The sequence below is a fragment of the Narcine bancroftii genome, chromosome 3 (genome assembly GCF_036971445.1).
Source record: "Narcine bancroftii isolate sNarBan1 chromosome 3, sNarBan1.hap1, whole genome shotgun sequence".
Lineage (NCBI taxonomy): Eukaryota > Metazoa > Chordata > Chondrichthyes > Torpediniformes > Narcinidae > Narcine > Narcine bancroftii.
Window position 1 is genome coordinate 52,400,743 of NC_091471.1, and position 21,160 is coordinate 52,421,902.

Sequence of the window (21,160 nt, forward strand, 5' to 3'; positions counted from 1 at the left end):
CATACATTATTTTCCTTTTCCTGTTGACATGCTACTGTTTTCTTTTTGTCCTTTAGTTTGTATTAAGCTCTGAAATATTACAGAGCTCAAGGAATACGAGGGAAAAATATAATTGTACATTGTCTAGTGCACTCTCCTGTGATGAACTGCATCTCTTTTCAATCATTTTGTTCCAGATAATAGTATTTCACTTCTGTGTCTGGAGACTTTGAGCCTCATTCAGAGTTTAAATAAATAACAAAGCTGGCACCAGTGAAACACTCTAGGAATGGATAAGTATCTCTCACCATTTACAGTCTTTAGTACTTGGATAGTTTACTCATTGCCTATTACATGGGTGATCATACTTTTTATAGGTGATCAAGTTTTCTCAATATTCATACAATCCTAAATTACTTGTATGTGCAGGAGTTTGTTTCTCTCTCAGCCGATGTACATTTACTGTAGTAATATTAACATTCATCTTAATGAATTTCTGCCCCTCCCCCCCCTTTTCAGTTGCTTCAGTTCCATTTACCAAGAGTACAGATTAAATTTGTTCAGAACTAATTTGATGTAAATAAGAGTACAGAACTGAAAGAAAAGAAAAAACATCCTTTAAATTCTAGAAAACAAGGTGGTGGAAGTTTCTAGTTGATTGGCAGCAGGGTCGAGAAGAATAAGCAGAGTTTAATCTCTTGGTTGCTGCCCCTTTGAATCTGATAATAGATCTCCCATCAAAACACTAACCTGACTTTTCCATTTTCAGATGTGTTATTCCATAAACAATGGAGTCTTTGGCACCATCAAGAATCCTGGAATGCTCAAGTCTTGCCAGATAACCTCAGAATCTGTTTTTAATACCTACTTAAACTGATATTTGCCTCCATTCAATTGGAGAGTTTAGAATTTCACATATTTTCAATGAAAAAATAAACATCTTGATGAAGATAGGGCAGGTGGGCAATACCCGCATGGACTTTACCAAAGCCTTTGACAAGGTTCTGCAAGGCAGACGGGTCTGCAAGGTTAGGTCACTTGGGATCCAAGGAGAGTTGGCCAATTGGATTCAAAACTAGCTCAGTGGAAGGAGACAGAGGGTAGCAATGGAGGGATGCTTTTCTGATTGGAGACCTGTGGCCAGGCATCAGACTGGGTCCATTGTTTGGTTGTTTTATATATATTAATGAGTTAGATGGTGGCATAGTTAGTAAATCTGCAGATGACACCACAATTGGTGGTGGTGGACAATCAAGAAGGGTATGGATAAAGTGAATATTCACAGTATTTTTCCCAATGAGAATGATTCTGAATGATAGGGAATAGATTTAACATGAGGGACAACATTTTCACTCAGAGAATAGTGCATAGCTGGAATGAACTATGGAAGGGAGTACAATTGTAATGCCCAAAAGACATTTGGATAGACATATCAATAGGAAGGATTTAGAAGGATAGCGACCTCATGCAGGTAAATGGTACAAGCCCTGAATGCCAACTTGATTGGCATGAATAAGTGGGCTGAAAGGCTGTTCTGTGCTGTATGGCTCAATGATCCTATGACAATATCTTTCCATTTGTGGTCAAGGAATTCTAAAATCAGCAATGGAGGTATAAGGCAACCTTTGTTACGGTCGCGTACTTATCTTCGTCAGGAGTGGTGCCAGCCACCGCTAATGACAAAAACGATGCGTGGGTGTGTTAAGCGTCAATATATAGGTGATGAATCTCAGATTCAGGAGGAGGAGAGAGAGAGTGTCAGGATCACCCACGTGGCAGTGAGTCAATGAGAAGGTTGAGAGGGGATTTGATAGAAGTATTTAAGATTATGAAAGGGATAGACAGAGTGGATGTGGATAGACTATTTCCGTTAAGAGGAGGAAAGATTAAAACAAGAGGACATGAGTTAAGAATTAAGGGGCAGAGGTTTAGAGGTAACATGAGGGGGAACTTCTTTACTCAGAGAGTGGTAGACGTGTGGAATGAGCTTCCGGGAGAAATAGTGGCGGCGGAGTCAATTGTATTATTTAAGAAAAGGTTGGACAGGTATATGGATGAGAAGAAGATGGAGGGTTATGGGCATTGTGCAGGGAGGTGGGACTAGAGAGGGGTGTTTGGTTCGGTGCGGACTAGAAGGGCCTAATGGCCTGTTTCCATGCTGTAAATTGTTATGTTATGTTATGTTAAGGTCAGAGGAGTTCAGCTGGGTGGTGTTTGGGGAGTTGAAGAATGCAATGTTGTGTCTAATGAATAATAAAAAAGGACGACTTCATGGTGTGCTGAAAGAAACAAGTGAGTGTAATCTTTATTTTTTTTGTAAACTGTGGTAAATCAGTGCCGTTACACCTTGTTTAATAGTCCATGGATCAAAGGAAAATGGATTGACAAACTTTCCTTTAATTTTTGTCCTTGGCTAATGTTATTCTCATGATAAGTGAAAGTCATGATATCGAACTCATCAACTGGTGCTGAGATTATTGGTGTACCACTGCCAGACTTGGTTAGCCTTCACCCTTAACACCTACCGAAGACCTTTACACTATTTCAATAACATTGCTACAGGGTTAGTTATGAACATTGTAGTTTTTTTTCTCTATCACATTCTCATGATTTCCACTGAAAAAATAAAGTCCAAAAAGCAACTTACTTCCAACTTGAATTGTTACTTGATTCTTCATGCTTTCACTGAGTTTCTCATGGCAGCTGTAAGTCCCACTATCCAATGTATCTATATTTATGAGGGTGAGATCAGTGCCTTGAAGAATATGATCTTCATTGTTGGTTATTGCCTCTCCATTAAATCTCCATATCATTGCAGTATTACGGTCAGATGTCTCGCATGGGAGGGTTACATTGGTTCCGATCCCTTTGTACCATTTTCGCGCTTCTGAAATTAGAAAGATCATTTGTGAAATAATCTTTTATCAGGACCACCTGCTCAACAGTACTTTGCCCACTTTTGATGTCTGAAACTTGATAGACAAGTAATGTAGTCATAAGTACAGGAATCTCTGGGGTTAATCAGAAGTAGATTGCTTGAGTGATTTATGTTTCTTTCTATGCCTCTCATCATTTAGTTTAGTTATATTAAAGTTTGTCAAATTTACTCCCTCTCAACCCCTTAACCCCCCTCCCCAATTTCAGCTGCTTCAACATTCTTTAGCAAAAGTATGGATTACATTTGTATAGAACTAACTTGAATTAACTTTGTACATCTGCAAAAGATAGTAGAGAAGTGAAATCTTACAAACTCTGGAAAACAAGGTGCTGGAAAATTCTGAATGACATATAATCAGGCAGAAAAGAATAAGGGTAATTTAATGTCTTGGTTGCTGACCTGTGGATCTGATTATAAATCCGCCGCCAAAACACTAACCAACGTTTCCATTTACAGATCCCCATAAAACTGCTTTACAATTTCACCAATTTTTAATATGTGTTACAAGCTCACATTTCATTTTGTGACTGTCCTTTTAAGGATTAGTGCAAGCTTGTGGTGAAATGGAGTAGCACCAATAAGTACTGACTGTAAACAAAGTAGTGGTCTGGAAGAAGAAAAAGAACAATGGTTGTTTATCCAGGAAAACAGGAGGTGAGTGAGTCATGTGAGTGGAACACTTAAAGAATGTCAAGTGTCTGGGACACTTAAAGAAACAGGATTGATTATTGACCTAATGAATACCAAGGTGAAGCAACTCTTTGTGAAATGGAAAATTTTGCTGATTCTCCTTGTCACAGGAATTATTGAACCACTTTAATTAACCATTGTAATGGTCATTTTGATTGACCCATATCTGGATAATGGAAACAGGAGAATTCTTGCTTTGGATCAAGACCATTATGATGGTTATTTTGACTGACTTGTGCCTGGGTTTTGGATGCATCATGGAAGTCACACATTTCATTTCCCCTACGCAAGGAAGAGGGGAGTTGTGACAACTTTTCCTATGAAAGGACATTTATCTGGAAACAACTCGTCTGATCACTCAGATCTCCTTCGTGATTACTTCTGTGCAACAGTTTAAAAGCCTGAATTTCAACACAGGATTTCTAAGACTGAACTTTGAATTGACTTTCCAGAATTGGTAATCCATACACACACACACACACACACACACACACACACACACACACACACACACACACACACACACACACACACACACACAGGTATATATGCGCACAGTTGGGGTTAAGTTTACTAATGTGGTATATTATTAGTAGTTATTCATATATATATTGTTTTAAAAATAAAACTGCTTTGGTGAATTTCTATTGCTGCTGGTCTGCGATATGTATTTAGTTTTATACATAATAGAGTTAAGCTCTATTAAGGATCTGAGAATGCCCAAGATTGTCAGAGCGCATCACAACTTTAATTAACCTGGCTTTAACACCTGCACCATTTGGAATGCCTGACTTCAGCTCAGACTAGCTATTTTATCTAAAGATGGGTAAATGAACTTGATTTGTGTAGGTTAGCATAGCAGCAATGGGGGCAGCAACTTTCTTAATAATCACCTGAAACCTTATTAGTATTGTGTGCAAAAGGCACCCATGGAATATAATGCTGGTTTAGTACTGATGCTCACTTCATACAGATTTTTTGAGCAAGATACTCAAAAAAAGTAACAAAAAAGCTGTAGAGGTTGTGAATTAAGTGGATATTTACTGTCAAGAACAAATTATTTATTTTTCTCATTATTCTTTATTTCACATTTACTCCCCTCAATTTTTATTAATTTCCCCAGTTTTATTTCTTTATGCCAGTTTTGAAATCCTTTTATTTATCACTACCCTTTCCAACTCACTCCATATTCAGGTACAACACTGAAATTTCATTAAGAAGCAACTTTGAACTATATAATCTTCGATTACAGTGGCAAATTTCCACACGTTAACTGAGCTTTGGACATTTCTGATGGGGATTAAAGGGTTACGATCAGAATGGACCAAGGAAACTTCATGATGTAGAGGTCATGATTTTATTATAGGTGAAAATTACTATAAAAATCAACTTGATTAAAGTGAGATAAATTGGAGTAGAAAAAAAGTCAAGTGTATATTACAGCCTACAATGTAAAATCTATTGTTAAGGATTACGTTAATGATATGAAATCATAATTACTTCAGCAATAAACATCGAGTCTACAGATTCCATTGGAATGCAAGCAGTTGTCAGGTAACCAACTTACAGAAAACTTGTACTTATGAACAGACTACACGCAGCTTCCAGTGCATCGGCTCAAGTAAAGAGAATGCCTTTCGCCATTTAAGTCAGATCACATTGCTGTTAATACTGTGTTGAGTGTGCCTACTTCAAGAAATTGACTCCAGTAATTTTATATGCATAGAAAGGTAAAATATATACTAAGACAAACATTTGACAATAAGAACTGTATGTAAGTGTACCCGTTCCAACTTGCTTACAAATCTGACCTAAAGACAGACTTAGGAACGGCGCTTGTTCATAACTCAGGGATTGCCTGTATTTGGAAATATAATTCTTTTTCCAGTTTTCTTCTCCATTTCCATATATTCATATATATGATTCATAAGATTTATATCCTGTGGGAAATTTGGGAACATGCCAATTTGCCAGATTTCTAATATTTTCTGATGAAATAACATTCACATTAACTCAATTTCTCTTTCTATGAATGCTGCCTGAGTACTTCAATGCTTTCATTTCAATATCTTGCATACTTTGCCTTTTGATCATGCCATAAACCAAAATGACACAAATCTGACCATAACCTGAGTTTATTTTTAGGAACAGGCAATGATTATTAGGTCCATCAATTCTTTTTTTTATTCCTGCATCTCAAAAATTTTCAAATTTAAATGTAAAATTTATTAAATTTAGATATACACCACAGTTACCGGCCATTTCGGCCCATGAGTGCGTGCCGCCCAATTTATACCACATTAACCTACACCACCAGTACATTTTGAACAGTGGGAGGAAACCAGAGCTCCCAGAGAAAACCAACATAGACACGGGGAAAATGTACAAACTCCTCAGACAGCGCGGGACTCAAACCCCAGTCTGGACGTGATCGCTGGCGCTAACCGCTACGCCAACCGTATGCCCTATATCCATGAAAGCTTCAGAAATGTTTTATTGTTTCTTCAGATTATGTATACATTAGTCTTTTTCAGTGCTGATCTGGACAAAAAAAAAATTCCCAGCACATTTCCCTTTATACTCCTGGCATAGTTTGCTGTTTGAACTCAATACAGTGGTGGGGCCAGGCATGTCACTGCCTCACAGCACAAGCAATCTGGGTTCAATCCTGGATGGCGATGCAGCCTGTGTATACTTTGCACATTCTTTCTATGAATGCATGGGTTAGGGTCATTCAGGATTGAGAAGGTGGGAGACGTGCTGAGTGAAATGCTGCAGGAATGCGTGTTGGTACCATTACTGTTTCTAATTCACATCATATCATAATTTGAACTCTCAAAACAAAGGCAGACTGAACAAATTTCCAGATGATGCTGAACTAGGAGAGAAGCGGAATTGGAACAGACAGTTCAGAAACTACAATACAAGATAGACAAAATATATATGTGGGAAAAATGATGGCAGATGAAATTTAAAACGCGCATGAATGCAAAAGGTTGAAGAGAGTAAGGCAAAATGAGTAAAACAGAAACACACCATGAAAATGCTGAAAATACCAAGGATAAAGTTGAAAGAGCCTGGAACTCTACATGGTCTCAGTGGTCAAAATCCTCCAGCCAATGCAAACTATCAATCGCAGCAGTCAATAAATTATCGTATTAAGTAGATCAAACAGTAGAAGAAGTTATGATCAGGGCATTTGCTGCTCAATCAGTCCACAGCCTGAGCACTGGAACCAATTCTGGTCACAAGGAGACAATGCAAAGAAAAAAGATCCACAGATTGATTCCCACTGTAAAGGTCTCCATTGTGAAGAACAAAGGGAATGAAATACTTATGTGCAAAAAAAAATTCAACTGAGAGCAATGCATCAGAATTTCCACATGGTTTAGTGCACAAGCACAACAGTATGTATACAACTGAGTTCTTCCCCAAAGATATTTAATCGATGAGAACAGATGTCCATATTGTGATCTTGTGTACGCCAGAATTATAAGGCTGAAAACAGAGGTCTACAAGCACAAATAAGTGAGGATTAATATCACGAAGTACTGCTTAAAAATAGGAGCGATTAACACATAAATGTTAAACTCCTCTGGTCTAAAATCAAAACTTCTTGTACTTCCTCAGCAGTCAACACTGGGGAATCTGTCAACTGAACCTGCCACAGGTCAAACCAAGCACACATTCTGCTACTCTATTCATTTCAGAAGAGAGGAACAGCTATGACGAAGATAGATTATTTATAGACTTTTCTGTATTTAATAAGTATATTTAACATTATTTATTTAAGATATTTCATTTTTAATTTCAATAATGTCATTTTAATAATCTTTGCTATTTTATGAATAATATTGAATTTCATTGTGTTGACAGCTGGTTACAAATAAATTGGCAGTCAATGTTTTAGAACATAGAACGTTATAGCACAATACAGGCCCTTTGGCCCTCAATGTAAAATAAAGAAACCCTTCCTACCTTGTAACCCTCTATTTTCCTTTCATCCATGTGCTAGTCTCTTAAATGCCCCTAATGTTTCAGAATCCAGCACCACTAATGGCAAGGCAATCAAGCCACCCATAACTCTCTGTATTAAAAAAATGACCCCTGATGTCTCCCCTAAACTTTCTTCCCTTCACTTTGTACATATGTCCTCTAGCGTTTGCTACTCTTGGTCTAGGAAAATGCCACTGGCTTTCTACCTGACCTATGCCTCTCAGAATCTTGTAGATCTCTATTAAGTTATCTCTTATTCTTCTACATTCCAAAGAGAAAAGACCTAGCTCTGCTACCCTTGCCTCATAAGACATTATCCAATCAAGGCAACATCCTGATAAATCTCCTGTGCATCCTCTCCATAGCTTCTACATCCTTCCTATAATGAGATGACCAGAGATGAACACAATTTTCTAAGTGTGGTCTCCCAGAGATTTGTAGAGTTGCAACATGCTCTCTCGAGTCTTGAATTCAATCCCATGACTAATGAGGCCCTGCTTCTCAGAGGTCTCCTTATCTATCCTATTAACCTGTGCGGAAACCTTGAGAGATGTATGGATTTGGCCCCCAAAGTTCTTCCACACTGTGAAGTATCTGCCCATTAACCCTGTACTCAGCCTTTAGGTTTGACCTTCCAAAATCCATCATCGCACATTTCTGCATCTTGACTATATCTATATCCTTTAGTAACCTACAACAACCTTCAACACTATCCACAACACCTCCAATCTTAATATCATCCACAAATTTACTGACCCATCCTCCTTCTTCTTCATCTAGGCCATTCATAAGAATTACAAAGTGCAAAGAGTCCCGTGACTGATCTGTGCTGAACTCCACTAGTCACTAACCTCTAGGCAGAATATATTCCAACCACTACTACCCTCTAAGTGTTTTCCAGGTGTTTTTGCGGCATACGCTTGTCCGGCCCCTGGGTGGTGATGTTACTTTAATCCAGAAAGTGCTGCAATGAACAGGTCTCACCAACAAAGCTACATTTGTTGACAAATTCACAAATTGAAGATCTGCTCAAATTACATGTGAAGTTCACAGGCAAGTTTGGTTGGCCTACTGCAAAAATGTAAGGTGAATCTCACTACAAAGTTGTGAATCCGTGACACAAGAAAACACGGATTTCCTTTTCCTTATGACATTGAAGGAAGCCATCAGGCTCATTGAGTTAATACTGACCCAGATCATTTGCACTCCCCCATTTATTGACTTGAAACATCATCTCTCACAATGCCTAATTACAGAGTCATAACCAGGCACTTCAGCCCAACTTCTCCAGGCCAATCCAATTTGCACATTCCTCTCTAAAGTTTTCCTATCCATGTATCTGTCTAAATGCCTTTTGAACATTATAATTTTGCCTAACACTTCCTCAAGCAGCTTCTTCTGCATACCTACCACCCTCTAGAAAGGAAGGTGCCCCTCAGCTCCCTTTTAAATCCACCCCCTTACCTTAAAACTATGCATTCTAGTTATAGATTCATCTACTCAGGGGAAAAAAGGGTGTGAATATTTATATTATTATGCCCTTCTTGATTTTATAAAGCTCTGGAAGTACCTCCCTTAACATCCTATACTGCAGAAAGTTCCAGCCTATCCAGCCTCTCCTTCAAATTTAAGCCTGCCTGTACTAGTTTAAGTTGTATCAGTACAACCGGCCCAAACAGTGCAAACACACATACAGATATTTCACATATACAGACATATGATGCATACTGTATATAGAGGACTTAAAATATTTCTTAAAATTAATATGATTAATAAATAGTAGTCATAGAGAGTTGTTTTAGCAGTTCAACGGTCATTCAGCATTCTCACTGCCTGTGGAAATAAGCTGTTCCTCAGCCTAGTGGTTCTGGCTCTAATACTTCTGTACCTCTTCCCCGAGGGGAGTAGCTGGAAGATGCTGTGTGGGGGCTGGAAAAAGACCTCACAGATTTTGTGAGCCCTTTTTAAATAATGATCCCAGTAAATCACATCGAATGTTGGGGGGGGTGGGGTGGGTTGGGGGGAGGGGGAGAGACTCCAGTGACCCTTCTGCCACTTTTATGGTCCTGTGGATTGACTTCCAACCTTTCTTTCCTGCTGTTATTAGACTCTTGTATTGAACCTCCTATGATTAAAACATGAAGCTTTGCACTGTTTAATTTTACTTTTCTCTTTAATATTATAGCCTACAGATTTTGTTCGATGTGACACCATACCCTGCACTTTTGTTTCATTGTAATGTCATCCAGTCCACTTTTGTTTTTATTCTTTTACTACCTGCACTACTTGGTTCACATGACAACAAAACAATTCAATTCAAATTTGCCACGTGTTTCTTCTTGGCTCCGTCATCCATTAAAATTGCAAATTCCATAGATCACCCCTTACATTAAGACCTCGAAACACGAGTGAATGATCTTTTTGAAAAACAAATTAAGTTGATGCTTATTCAGCTGGCATTCATCTTATTCAAAGGTCTCTGATGTAAATTTTGATAAAGGAAATCATTCCAATCGCAGAGGATGAACTGCCCTCAATTCTAGGTTTGTTTTCTGTGCTCTGAAATGTCAGTAATAAGGTTTAAGGGCATGGTTTTGTGGAAGGAAGCATAGGATTGTGACTGCAATGCTTTTGGGCAGTGACTTGTATCTTCAGTTGTGAATAATCAGCTGATGTTGTCTTTTAAATATGGAGTAGAATTGGAAACTACATCGCAACTTAATTTCAAGTATTTATACAATTTCCAAAGGAAAACCAACAGCGAATCAAAATTTTTGACAGACACCAGATTCAAGGCTGAAAATGAGTTGATTGCACTATAGAGTGTGGAATCTCTACCAATGTATGTTATTTCTTTTGATCCTTTGAGCTTTGGAACTTTTCTCCACGATAATTGGGCATAGTAATGAACTGTAAATGCACAGGTCAAGCCACTGTCATTGCAATCACTTCCAAATGCTAATTCAGACATTCAAGAAGCGTGGATGAGAAAAGCCTCACAACCATCTTGTTAAAGCCAGTTAAGAATTTTGACAAGAGCAATCTTTAAAACCTATGGGAAATCTAAATTTAAATCCTCTCACTGATGTTAGCTCTTATTTTACTGGTAGGTTTGTTTGAACTTCCTAATTGCTAAATTTAAGGATACCCTTTCAAAACACACAATCTTTCATAATTACTTGAAATGATGAATGCAGACTTATACAAAAGTAAGGCCTTTTATGACTTCCAAGTTGGCTGAATCAAAGCATTTTATATCAATAACAAGCAGAAATGAAATCTACAGTGCAAGCCCTGAATGTCTCCCAAACCAGATCTCTAAACAATGGTATCAGACTTTCATGATCTCATATGTCCTAATCTATCTTCAGTTTGAATCTGCAGACGGTTAGCTATCTGGAACACACTTAAATAGAAATTAAATCCATATTGTCTACCTTTTTCGTGTTGTTGACATTATCAAACCATATTGCCTTCAATTTATTGTCCATTTCCCAGGACTTCTGCAATCATGGGTTCAACCAGAGCATACATACTCCAAGCCTTATCTTAGTCTTTTTCCATACATTTCCCAGAGAACTGAGGAGAGGTACAAGAGTCTGTCCTTGCACTGAAATAGTACTTGAAGGAGTTTGGCACCAAGAAGTACTATTAAAGGGAGTGTGGCATCAAAAGGCACTATTAAAACTACGCATCTCCCCGGCCCATCAAGCAATAAGTAGGGGGGAGTTCGACTTCCAATGGAGAAAATAAATATGACATTTTCATTAAGATATGGCAACCATACTTAGATAATGTCAGAGTCCAATTGTAAACCTGACCCTTCAACGTATGTAAAGATGTGATATCCCAGAAATTTTTTAAAATTATGAAAGAAATGAGAGCTCTGATGGTATGCAAAGTTATATTGATGAGTGGGGGAAGAGGGAAAAAGAGGGTAATTTTTTATTTTTCTTTTGTTTGGAAACAATGAACATATATTTGAAATGCATAGAAATTTAATGACTGTATGAATAGATTTATGGAAAAAATAAAATATATACATTTTTTTAAAAGAAGCATTATTAAAACTGATGACAATGGATATCAAACTTTTCTTTTGTGTCCAAAGTCACACTTTTGAATGCTCAGTCATTCTCTGGTAAATTTCTATGCCTGCGAATCAGCTATTTTTCTCAGGTCAGTCTAGAAAGCAAGTTCTTGGAGGCTTCTTGATTGTAAATCATTGGTGGGATCCTGCATTCATGTGACCCCCACCCACATGTTCAATGGTGATAAGGCTGATCCTTTTTCCACCCCTTCAACATTCTGAGATCAATCCAAGCAGTTTTACTTTTACCAAGGCCATTTTTTATCTTTTATTTCTGGATGTGGCAGATTCAGTTATTGCTAAATGCCTCCGAATTATAGAGTCACACAGCACAGAACCAGGTACTTTGGACTTTATGCTGACTGTAAAGCACCCAGTTTCATTAATCTTACACCAATCCCATTTTATTCACCCCGCATCCTCATCAACACCCTTCAGAGAAAATAACATCAGTATAGCAAACAGGCCCTTCTAGTCTGTACCAAACTATTATTCTGCCTCATCCCATTGACCCCAATCCAGTCAAATATTCCTCCATACCCCTCCAATCCATGTACCTGTGTAAATTTTTCTCAAATGCTAAAAATGAGCCTGCATACACCACTTCATCTGGCAGATCATTCCAATCATTCCATCCTCTCACCACTCTCTGTGTAAAGAAATTCCTCTTAATGTTCCCCCTGAATTTCTCCCCTTTCACCCTTAACCCATATCCCCTGGTTTGTATCTCACCTACCCTCAGTGGAAAAAGCCTATCTACATTTACTCTATCTATATCCATCGTAATTTTATATCCCTCTATCAAATCTCCCTTCATTCTTCTACGCTCCAGGGAATAAATTTCTAACTTGATTAACCTTTCCTTGTACATCAGTTCATCAAGTCCTGGCGTCATCCTAGTAGATTCTACTACTCACCTTGTACACAAGGTTCTATTTACAATTTCTAAGAAAACTACCAATCCATATGTCTTTAGAATGTGGAAGGAAATGAGACCGAATCCACACAGTCACTGAGAATGTACGCAGACTGGATCAGAGGACAGGATTGAACCAGAGTTGCTGGAGGTATTAGGGCAGCAGCTCCACTGGTTCTACCACTATGAGACTAATAAAAGTCAACCTCATTGCAGTGACCCTGGAGCTACATTTAGGTCAGACTGAGTAAGGCTGGCAAATTTCCTTCCCAGAGCATGTTATTGAACAATTCAATCTGGTAATTTCAAATCATCATTAATAATGCTAGATTTTTAAAACAGATTTTGTTAGCTTCTTCAATTCAAAATTTCCAGCTGCCAAATTGGAATTCAAGTTCATATTCCCAAACTTTTGGCTACTAGTCTGAGAAATCAGAAGGGAAGGTAACATCCCTGCTGCCTCATCTCTGACTTCCTTCCAAAAGTGAGCATTTAGGGTCTTCATGTTGAAGATCACTGAAATATGTGTATCACTGTGACTCTCTTTGTCAGTTAATTCAGTCCAATGTAATTAGAATAGAGAATATGACAGCACAGTACAGGCCCTTCGACCCTCGATGTTGTGCCAACCTATGTATTCCTTAAAGAAAAGTACTAAACCCTCCCTACCTCATAATCCTCTATTTTTCTTACATCCATGTACCTGTATAGTCTCTTAAATGCCCCTAATGTTTCAGCCTCCAGCACCATCCCCGGCAAGGAGTTCCAGACATCCACAACTCTCTGTGCAAAAACTTGCCCTTTATATCTCTCCTAAACTTACCTCCCTTCATTCTGTACATATGTCCCCTGGTGTTTGCTATTCCTGCCTTGGGAAACAGGTGTTGGCTGTCCACCCTACCTATGGCTCTCAGAATCTTGTAGACCTCCATTAAATCTCCTCTCATCCTTCTGCACACCAAAGAGAAAAGTTCCAGCTCTACTAACCTTGCCTAACAAGACTTATTTTCCAATCCAGACAACATCCTGGTAACTCTTCTGTCCATCCTCTCCGTAGCTTCCACATCCTTCCTCTAATGAGGTGACCTGAGCTGAACATAATACTCAAAGTGTAGTCTCACCAGAGATTTGTAGAGTTGCAACATGACATCTCTACTCTTGAACTCAATCCCCTTATTAATAAAGCCCAGCATTCCATTTGCCTTCTTTACTATCCTATCAACCTGCGTGGCAACCTTGAGAGATGTATGGATTTGCAACCTGAGGTCGCTCTGTACCTCCACACAGTTAAGTATCCGACTATTAACCCCGTACCCAGCCTTCAGGTTTGACCTTCCAAAATGCATCACCTCACACTTATCCAGATTGAACTCCATCTGCCACTTTTCTGCCCACCTCTGTCTATATCCTCTTGTAGTCTACGGCAAACTTCAGCACCATCCACAACTCCTCCAATCTTTGTATCACCTGCACACTTATTGTCCCATCCTTCCACCTCTTCATCCAGGTCATTTATAAAATTCACAAAGAGCAGGGGTCTCAAAACAGATCCCTGCAGAATTCCTCTAGTCACTGACCTCTAGGTAGAATACATTCCATCCATTACTACTCTCTGGTTTCTACATGCAGGCCAATTTTTTATCCACACAACCAAGGATCCATGGATCCCATGACTCGACTTCTGAACAAGTCCCTTATGGGGGTGTAGCACAATCAATAACCACATGCAGACACGAAGCACATGGTCAAAGGCTTTATTGTCGTGAAACATCCAGCATATAACTACATGCTTCTGGCCCAGATGCAAGGCTGGAAGTGAGGGAGGAGACTAAGGCTCTAGTCTTTATTGGGAAACTACAGGGAGGAGTTACAGGTTGGAGGCGGGGCAGCCTGAGCATTTCAGTGAGGTCCCCACCTGTATTACCGTGTTCCACCACAGGGGGACTTTGTCAGATACCTTACTAAAATCCATATCCACTGACCTACTCTCATCAATTTCGTTTTGTTACCTCATCAAAAAACTCAATTAGGCTTATAAGGCATGACCTTTCCTTCACAAAGCTAGGCTGGCAATCCTTGAGTAGACTGAACTTCTCTAAATGCTCATAGATCCTATCCTTAAGAATCCAGTCCAATAATTTGCACACCACAGACACAAGACTCACTGGCCTATAATTTACAAGATTCTTCCTATTATCTTTGTTTTATACAAGGAGACCACATTTCCCATTCTCCAATCCTCCAGCACCTCCCCTGTGGCCAAAGAGAAATCAAATATCATAACTATTTCCCCAGCTATCTCTTCCCTCATTTCCCACAGCAACCTGGGATATATGGCATAAGGGAACTTATCAATTTTAATATTTTTAAGAAGATCCAAGAGTTCCTCTTCTTTAATCTCAACATCGTCCAGCACACAAGCCTGTTCTATCTGACCTCACCTTCACCAAGGTCCTTTTCTCTTGCAAATACTGAATCAAAGTATTCATTCATTCCCCAACCTCCTCCACTTCCAGGCACATGTTGCCTCCTTTATCCTTTAGCGACCCCACCTTCATTCTCATCATCCTTCTGTTTTTCACATACACATAGAATGCGTTGGGGTTCTCCTTAATCATACATGCCAAGGCCTTCTCATGCCCCCTTTGAGCTCTCCCAAGTCCTTTCTTAAGCTCCTTTCTGGCTACCATATACTTCTCATGAGCCTTTCCTGTTTCCTGCTCCCTATATCTAATGTATGCTTCCTTCATCCTCTTGACTAGCTGCCTCACCTGTTTTGTCAACCATGGTTTCTTTTCCTACCATCTTTTCCCTGTCCCAGTGGGACAAATGTATCCAGAACCCTGCATAAGTGGTCCCTAACTTCCTCCACATTAGTTCTATGCTTTCACCCTTGAACATTTGTTCCCAATTTACTCTCACTGGTTCCTGCCTCACCTCATTGTAATTAGTTCTTCCCCAATTGAACATTTTCCCATTTTGTCTGCTTGTATCCTTATATAGAGCTATGTTAAAGGTCAAGAAGTTGTGATCACTCTCACCAAAATACTCCCCCACCTGACCAGTAGTCGATCTAGTATGGCCTCTCCACTCACCGGCTGATCCACATATTGTGTCAGGAACCCTTCTTTAACACACCTGATAAATTCAGCCCCATCTATCCCTCTTGCAGTCAGGAAGTGCCAGTCAATATTAAGGAAGTTGAAGTCTGCCATAAGAATAACCCTGTAATTCCTATTCCATTCCAAAACTCTATCTGTTACCTTGGTGTCCAAAGGGATACTTGGGGTCCTATACACTATTCCATAGTGATAGTATAGTGACTGCTCCCTTCCTATTTCTGACTTCCACCCAAACAGACTCAGTAGATACTCCCTCTGCAGTACCTCCCTTTCTATATCTGTGATACTATCCTTGATCTGTAATGCTACTCCACCCCCCCACCCCCCTCACCATTACCTCCCATCCTATTAAAGCACTTAAATCCTAGTACCTTTATCAGGCAATCATGTCCTTCCTCCAGCCAAGTCTCTGAAACGGCCACAACATTGTAGTTCCATGTACAGATCCTTGCGTTGAAATTGACACATTTCAAACCCTCTGACTAGATTTCTGTTTCCTCCCCTCCCTGTCCTTCCTCACAACTCAGAACATTGCATCATGCTTTTGACCTTCTGCCCTTTTCTCTGCACTCATATTCTGGCTCTCACCCCCCTGCCAAACTAGTTGTACTAATTAGTATTTTGTGTCTATTAAAACTATTCAAGAGTCATACTAAAATAAGTCAAAGTAGCATGAATGGTTATAACTGAAATATTGACATTTGATTGCTCTCAATTTTTCTAATTATTTTCTGAAATTGCAAGCTGCATGACAATTACATGGTAATGTATTGTTTTCATGTCCATGTGGAAGTATCAATAATGAGTACAGATATTTATCACCCAATTAAATAGATTGAAACTTGCCCTTCAATAGCTCCATGCCCAGGGGTACAGTGCTGCCGGAGCTCACCTCTCTGGCACCTGAGGAGGCCACTCTGCGCACCTCATGGGGCGGCCCTGTCACCTCCTTGTCATCGTTTTTGGTGAGCTTTGGCACCTAAAAATTTAGCATTGCACCTATGTCCATGTCTTAAGCTACCAATTTAATTAGAAGTCATCTGCATTCAAGCTGTAGCAGTTACAACTTCATTAGTTTGTTACATCATAACAATATGCAAATACACCCTCAACTGTGAATATTGATAGTCTAATATTTAAAGATGTTATTGGGATAAAAATGTGAAATGTTGGATACAGACAAAATGAATATTTGAAGGCAAAATAATGGATCTAGTATCGACATCAATCTCACTTCAAACTTAAATCTGCCTTTCAGCACTCACCTTGACTTTTATATTATTTTCTCATTGCATTAAGATTAACAATGTTCTGCATCATTTGACACAATGTGAGCAGGTTTTACAGATATTATGAACAATTTTAAGAAACAAAGTGTTGAGCAGAGAAGTGGCAGATGGGAGTTCAATCTAGGGAAGTGTGGAGTCCTGCACTTTGGAATGTCAAACTTTAAGGCGGAGTACGTGGTTAATGGCAGGATTCTTAACAGTGTGGAGGATCAGGGAGATCTTGGGGTGTCCAGGTCAATAGATCCCTCAAAGTTGCCACGCAAGTTGATAGGGCAGTGATAGGGCAGTGGTGTTCTGGTCTTCATTGTTCAGAGGTTTGATTTCAAGAGACATGATAGGGCAGTGGTGTTCTGGTCTTCATTGTTCAGAGGTTTGATTTCAAGAGACATGAGGTAATGTCACAGCTCTATAAAACTCAGTGAAGCCACATTGTGTTCCATTCTGGCTGCCTCATTACAGGAGGAATTTAGATGCTTTACAGAGGGGGCAGAAGAGATTTACCAGGAGGTTGCCGAAAATGGAGAACATGTCATATGAAACAAGGCTTTTTCATTTAGAGACACAAAGGATGAGATCTGATTTAATATGATTATGAGAAGCTTAGATGGGGTGGACAGCCAACACTTTTTTCCCCGAAGACAACAATAGCAAATACCAGAGGCCATCGAGTAGAGGAAAGTTTAGGGGTAAGATGGATACATGAAATGCATTGACAGGGGTGGAGGCTGGCACAATTGGGGCACTTAAAAGACTCTTAGATAGGCACATAGTGAGATATGGGTGTGAGGTAGGGAAACATTAGATGATTGGTGAGTGGGCTTACATGCACCAGATTGTGGGCTGAAGTGCCTGTACTGCACTGTAATGTTCTATGAAAGGAACGGTTCCAATTACATTAGTACAGAAACTCACCTTCACTACCTCTTTCACACCATCTGACTTACTGGATGGCTCTGCTTGGGAATTACCTGCCATCGTTCCCACCTGTAACTATAGCTGGCTAGTGGTTAATAAATGAGTTCTGTTCAGTTTAAAGCTTGGGTTGGCACTAACCAGCACACAGAATCTATCCAGAAATGTAATTTCTCTGCAACTCCTTCTTTGTTTGTCATTCGGACAGCCCCCACCCCCCCCCCCCCCCACCCCATACTTGTTGAAATTCTTTGTTTCATTATCTTTGAGCTGTTTTCTTAACACTAAACCTACATTCTTGGTAGCAGACAAGTGAACTTTTGTTGTCCTTTTCCTTGTTTGGTCTTGTTCCTGCACTGATGTTATCCATATCTACACAATGTCCTTCTGACTGTTGCTTGTTACAAACTGACAATCATTACTTGCTTCTATTTGCAATACCTCTGGATATAAAATTCGCAATTACATTTCATTCTCATTAATTTTACAAATGTTTTTCAATCATGGTAGATTCTATTAAAATTCTGACCATTTAAAAGAACAAGTCACAGAGAATGCTAAGAATGAAAATTCAGAATCAAAATATCCACTATTTATTAATTACCAATTCAAAAGAAATTCCCAGCTATTGGATTTAGGAAGCAAGCCTCCTCAAGGGTACATGGTTAGACATCTGGTTCAAATTCCTTTCAGACAGTTCATCAATCAAGATTGACAGCTCTTTAACTTTTCAGTCCATTTGACACACACTTCTTCCTGTGAATCATTTAACCCTTCTCAAGACTTATCCCAGAATCAAATTTCACTGCTCCATTCATGTAGCCAAAAGGCAAATCCCAACCTTATTGTTGACAGCTTTGGAACATTAACTCTAAATTGAAGTCGAGTGCAAATCCAACCTCACCTGACTTTGAGTGATATAATAGAACTAAACCAAAATGTAGTAAGAAGCAGATGCTGGAAATTTGAAACAAAAATAACGAAAGCTTGAAACATAAAGCAGGTCAAGCAACAGCTGTGAAGAGAACAGGTCGTTGAACTATTTTGCAAGCGCGTATTCCCCCTTTAGATCAGAAATACTGAAGAGAGGCATTCTCCGCTGTTTCTCTTAATGTTATTTTTCCAATTCACTTCCTTCTTTCATATACAGATACAGTTCTTCATCCATCACTGTTTCACTTTCTTAAAAATGAGATGTTACACTGATCATTTAACTCTTCAAGTGGATGTTAAAATCCTATCAAATTCTTGTGAGGCAGAGCAAAGGAATTATCTGAGTGTCCTGACCAATATTTAGCCACCACTCAACATTAGTAAAGAGAGTATTTGTCAATTATCTCACAAATGAGATCATCTCTACCGGGATCATTGTTCAATCACTGAATGACTGAAATCATTGAAAAATACTTCCACCCTGCACAATCCATCTTTCAGGTGCTCCCAAGATACAGGAGGATCAGAGCCAGCACCACCAGGCTGAGGAACAGCTTCTTCCCACAGGCAGTGAAAATGCTGAACGACTTAAGGAACTTATCAAGCTAACCATCCAAGGAACAATATTCATGAAATGATATTGGTTTATTTATTTGTATAAATGAATACTTGTCCTGCATACGTATTGTTTGTAAGTCTGTTATGTCCGGTTGTGTGTCTGTGTGTTTTGCACCGAAGACCGGAGAACGTTGTTTTGTCCAGCTGTACTAATACAATCACATGACAATAAACTTAACTCGAAGTGTTTTTGGGATCTTGTTGGTACAAACTGTCTGAATTGTTTCTCACAGTAAGTATACTTCAAGAAGTACTTTACAGGCAGTAAAAATTTTTTGGATGTCTTCAGAATGTGACAAAAAGAATTGTCAGTCCCTTACAGATTTAAGAATGTTATGAAATAAAATTAGCATGAAGTCCATAGCTATCTCCCAAGTATAAACCTTCCTTCACCCATCCCTTTCTAATTTCTTTATACATGGTGAGCCATGTCCCACAGACACAGCACATATTCCAAGGTGATCCAGGGCACAGGGAGGATAATCCATTCCAGCTAAGTAGCATCACTAGAAGGTTAAGAAAAAGTGAAAAGGTGAATCGAAAACTAGAAGGCATAGGTTTATGAGGAGAAAAAGACATAAAAGGAACCCGAGGGGCATGTTCTTTACACTGAGGGTGGAAGGTGTGTGGAACAAACTGCCAGAGGAGTAGGAAGCAATTGCAACATTCAAAAGACATTTGGACTGGCAGACAGGAAAGGTTTAGAAAGATACAGGCTTCATGAGGGCAAATAGGACTAGCTTGGTCAGCATGGACAAGCTGGGCTGAAAGGCCTTTTTCCATGATGTAGAACTCTGTGAGTCTATGACACCAATCACTTAAAGTTAAAAATAAAATGATTAGTCTACAGATATCAGTGAAATGTCCTCCTTTGCCATTATTCGACAACAGAGCAAATGCCAGAATCTACGTTAAGATCAGTAGCAAAAGAGCTAAGATGTTCCTGTGTTCTGTGGGTCAATTCTACATTAACCAGACATACCTTCTAAAGGACAGATTTTAAAAAAAATTCTTCCAATCATCACTGGCATCTGTTGACCATTCAAAATTGTGGGGAGGTTCAGAGTCGAACATATTGGTGGATCTGGACACAGAAGAATAAAAGATCTCTTTTCCTTAAAGTAGTCAGTGAAATAAATAAGATTTTCATATTCAGTGCAGACATGTGAGCCAAAGGGCCCGTTCCTGTGCTGTAATGTTCTATGTTTGACGTCAAACCAAACAATAGTTTAATTCCAATTAGTTCTTCATTTCAAATTTATTCAATTAGTTCAGTTTAAATTCTCTATTTGCTGTGGTGGGATTTGAATAATATAACAGGACACTAATCCAGCAACTTAGTTAGAGTTTCAAGTTTTGACTTGGACTTCATGCTAATTTTATTTCATAACATTCTTAAATCTGTAAGGGACTGACAATTCTTTTTGTCACTCATTTTGGCCCAGAACCTCCTGCGCCTGTATGATCTAACATGGCATAGCGAAGGATAATCCCTTCTGAAAAGCATTAAAGGTTGGCTTCAAGATAATTTTCACGATGCTCGATCAGCCATCCAGAAGGTGATCAGCAAGGAAACAGGTATCAGTGCTGAAACGACTGCAGTTTACCTAATGTGTAAAAATAATTGATAGTGGGATAAAACCAAAGCATAAGAATGCAAAAATAGGAACAGGAGGA

General features: G+C 39.1%; 1 protein-coding gene across 4 annotated transcripts in view; it reads right to left on the reverse strand.

Moving 5' to 3' along the window:
- cntfr (ciliary neurotrophic factor receptor) overlaps window positions 1–21,160 on the reverse strand; it is a 385,486-nt gene that overhangs the window by 206,525 nt on the left and 157,801 nt on the right. For 2 of the 4 annotated variants that reach the window (XM_069924086.1, XM_069924085.1), the window contains exon 4: window positions 2,627–2,866. In XM_069924086.1, the coding sequence (XP_069780187.1) occupies window positions 2,627–2,866 (240 nt within the window). Of the gene's footprint in view, window positions 1–2,626; window positions 2,867–16,577; window positions 16,762–21,160 lie in introns of those variants that run through there. The other 2 variants (XM_069924088.1, XM_069924087.1) reach the window with 2 other exon arrangements.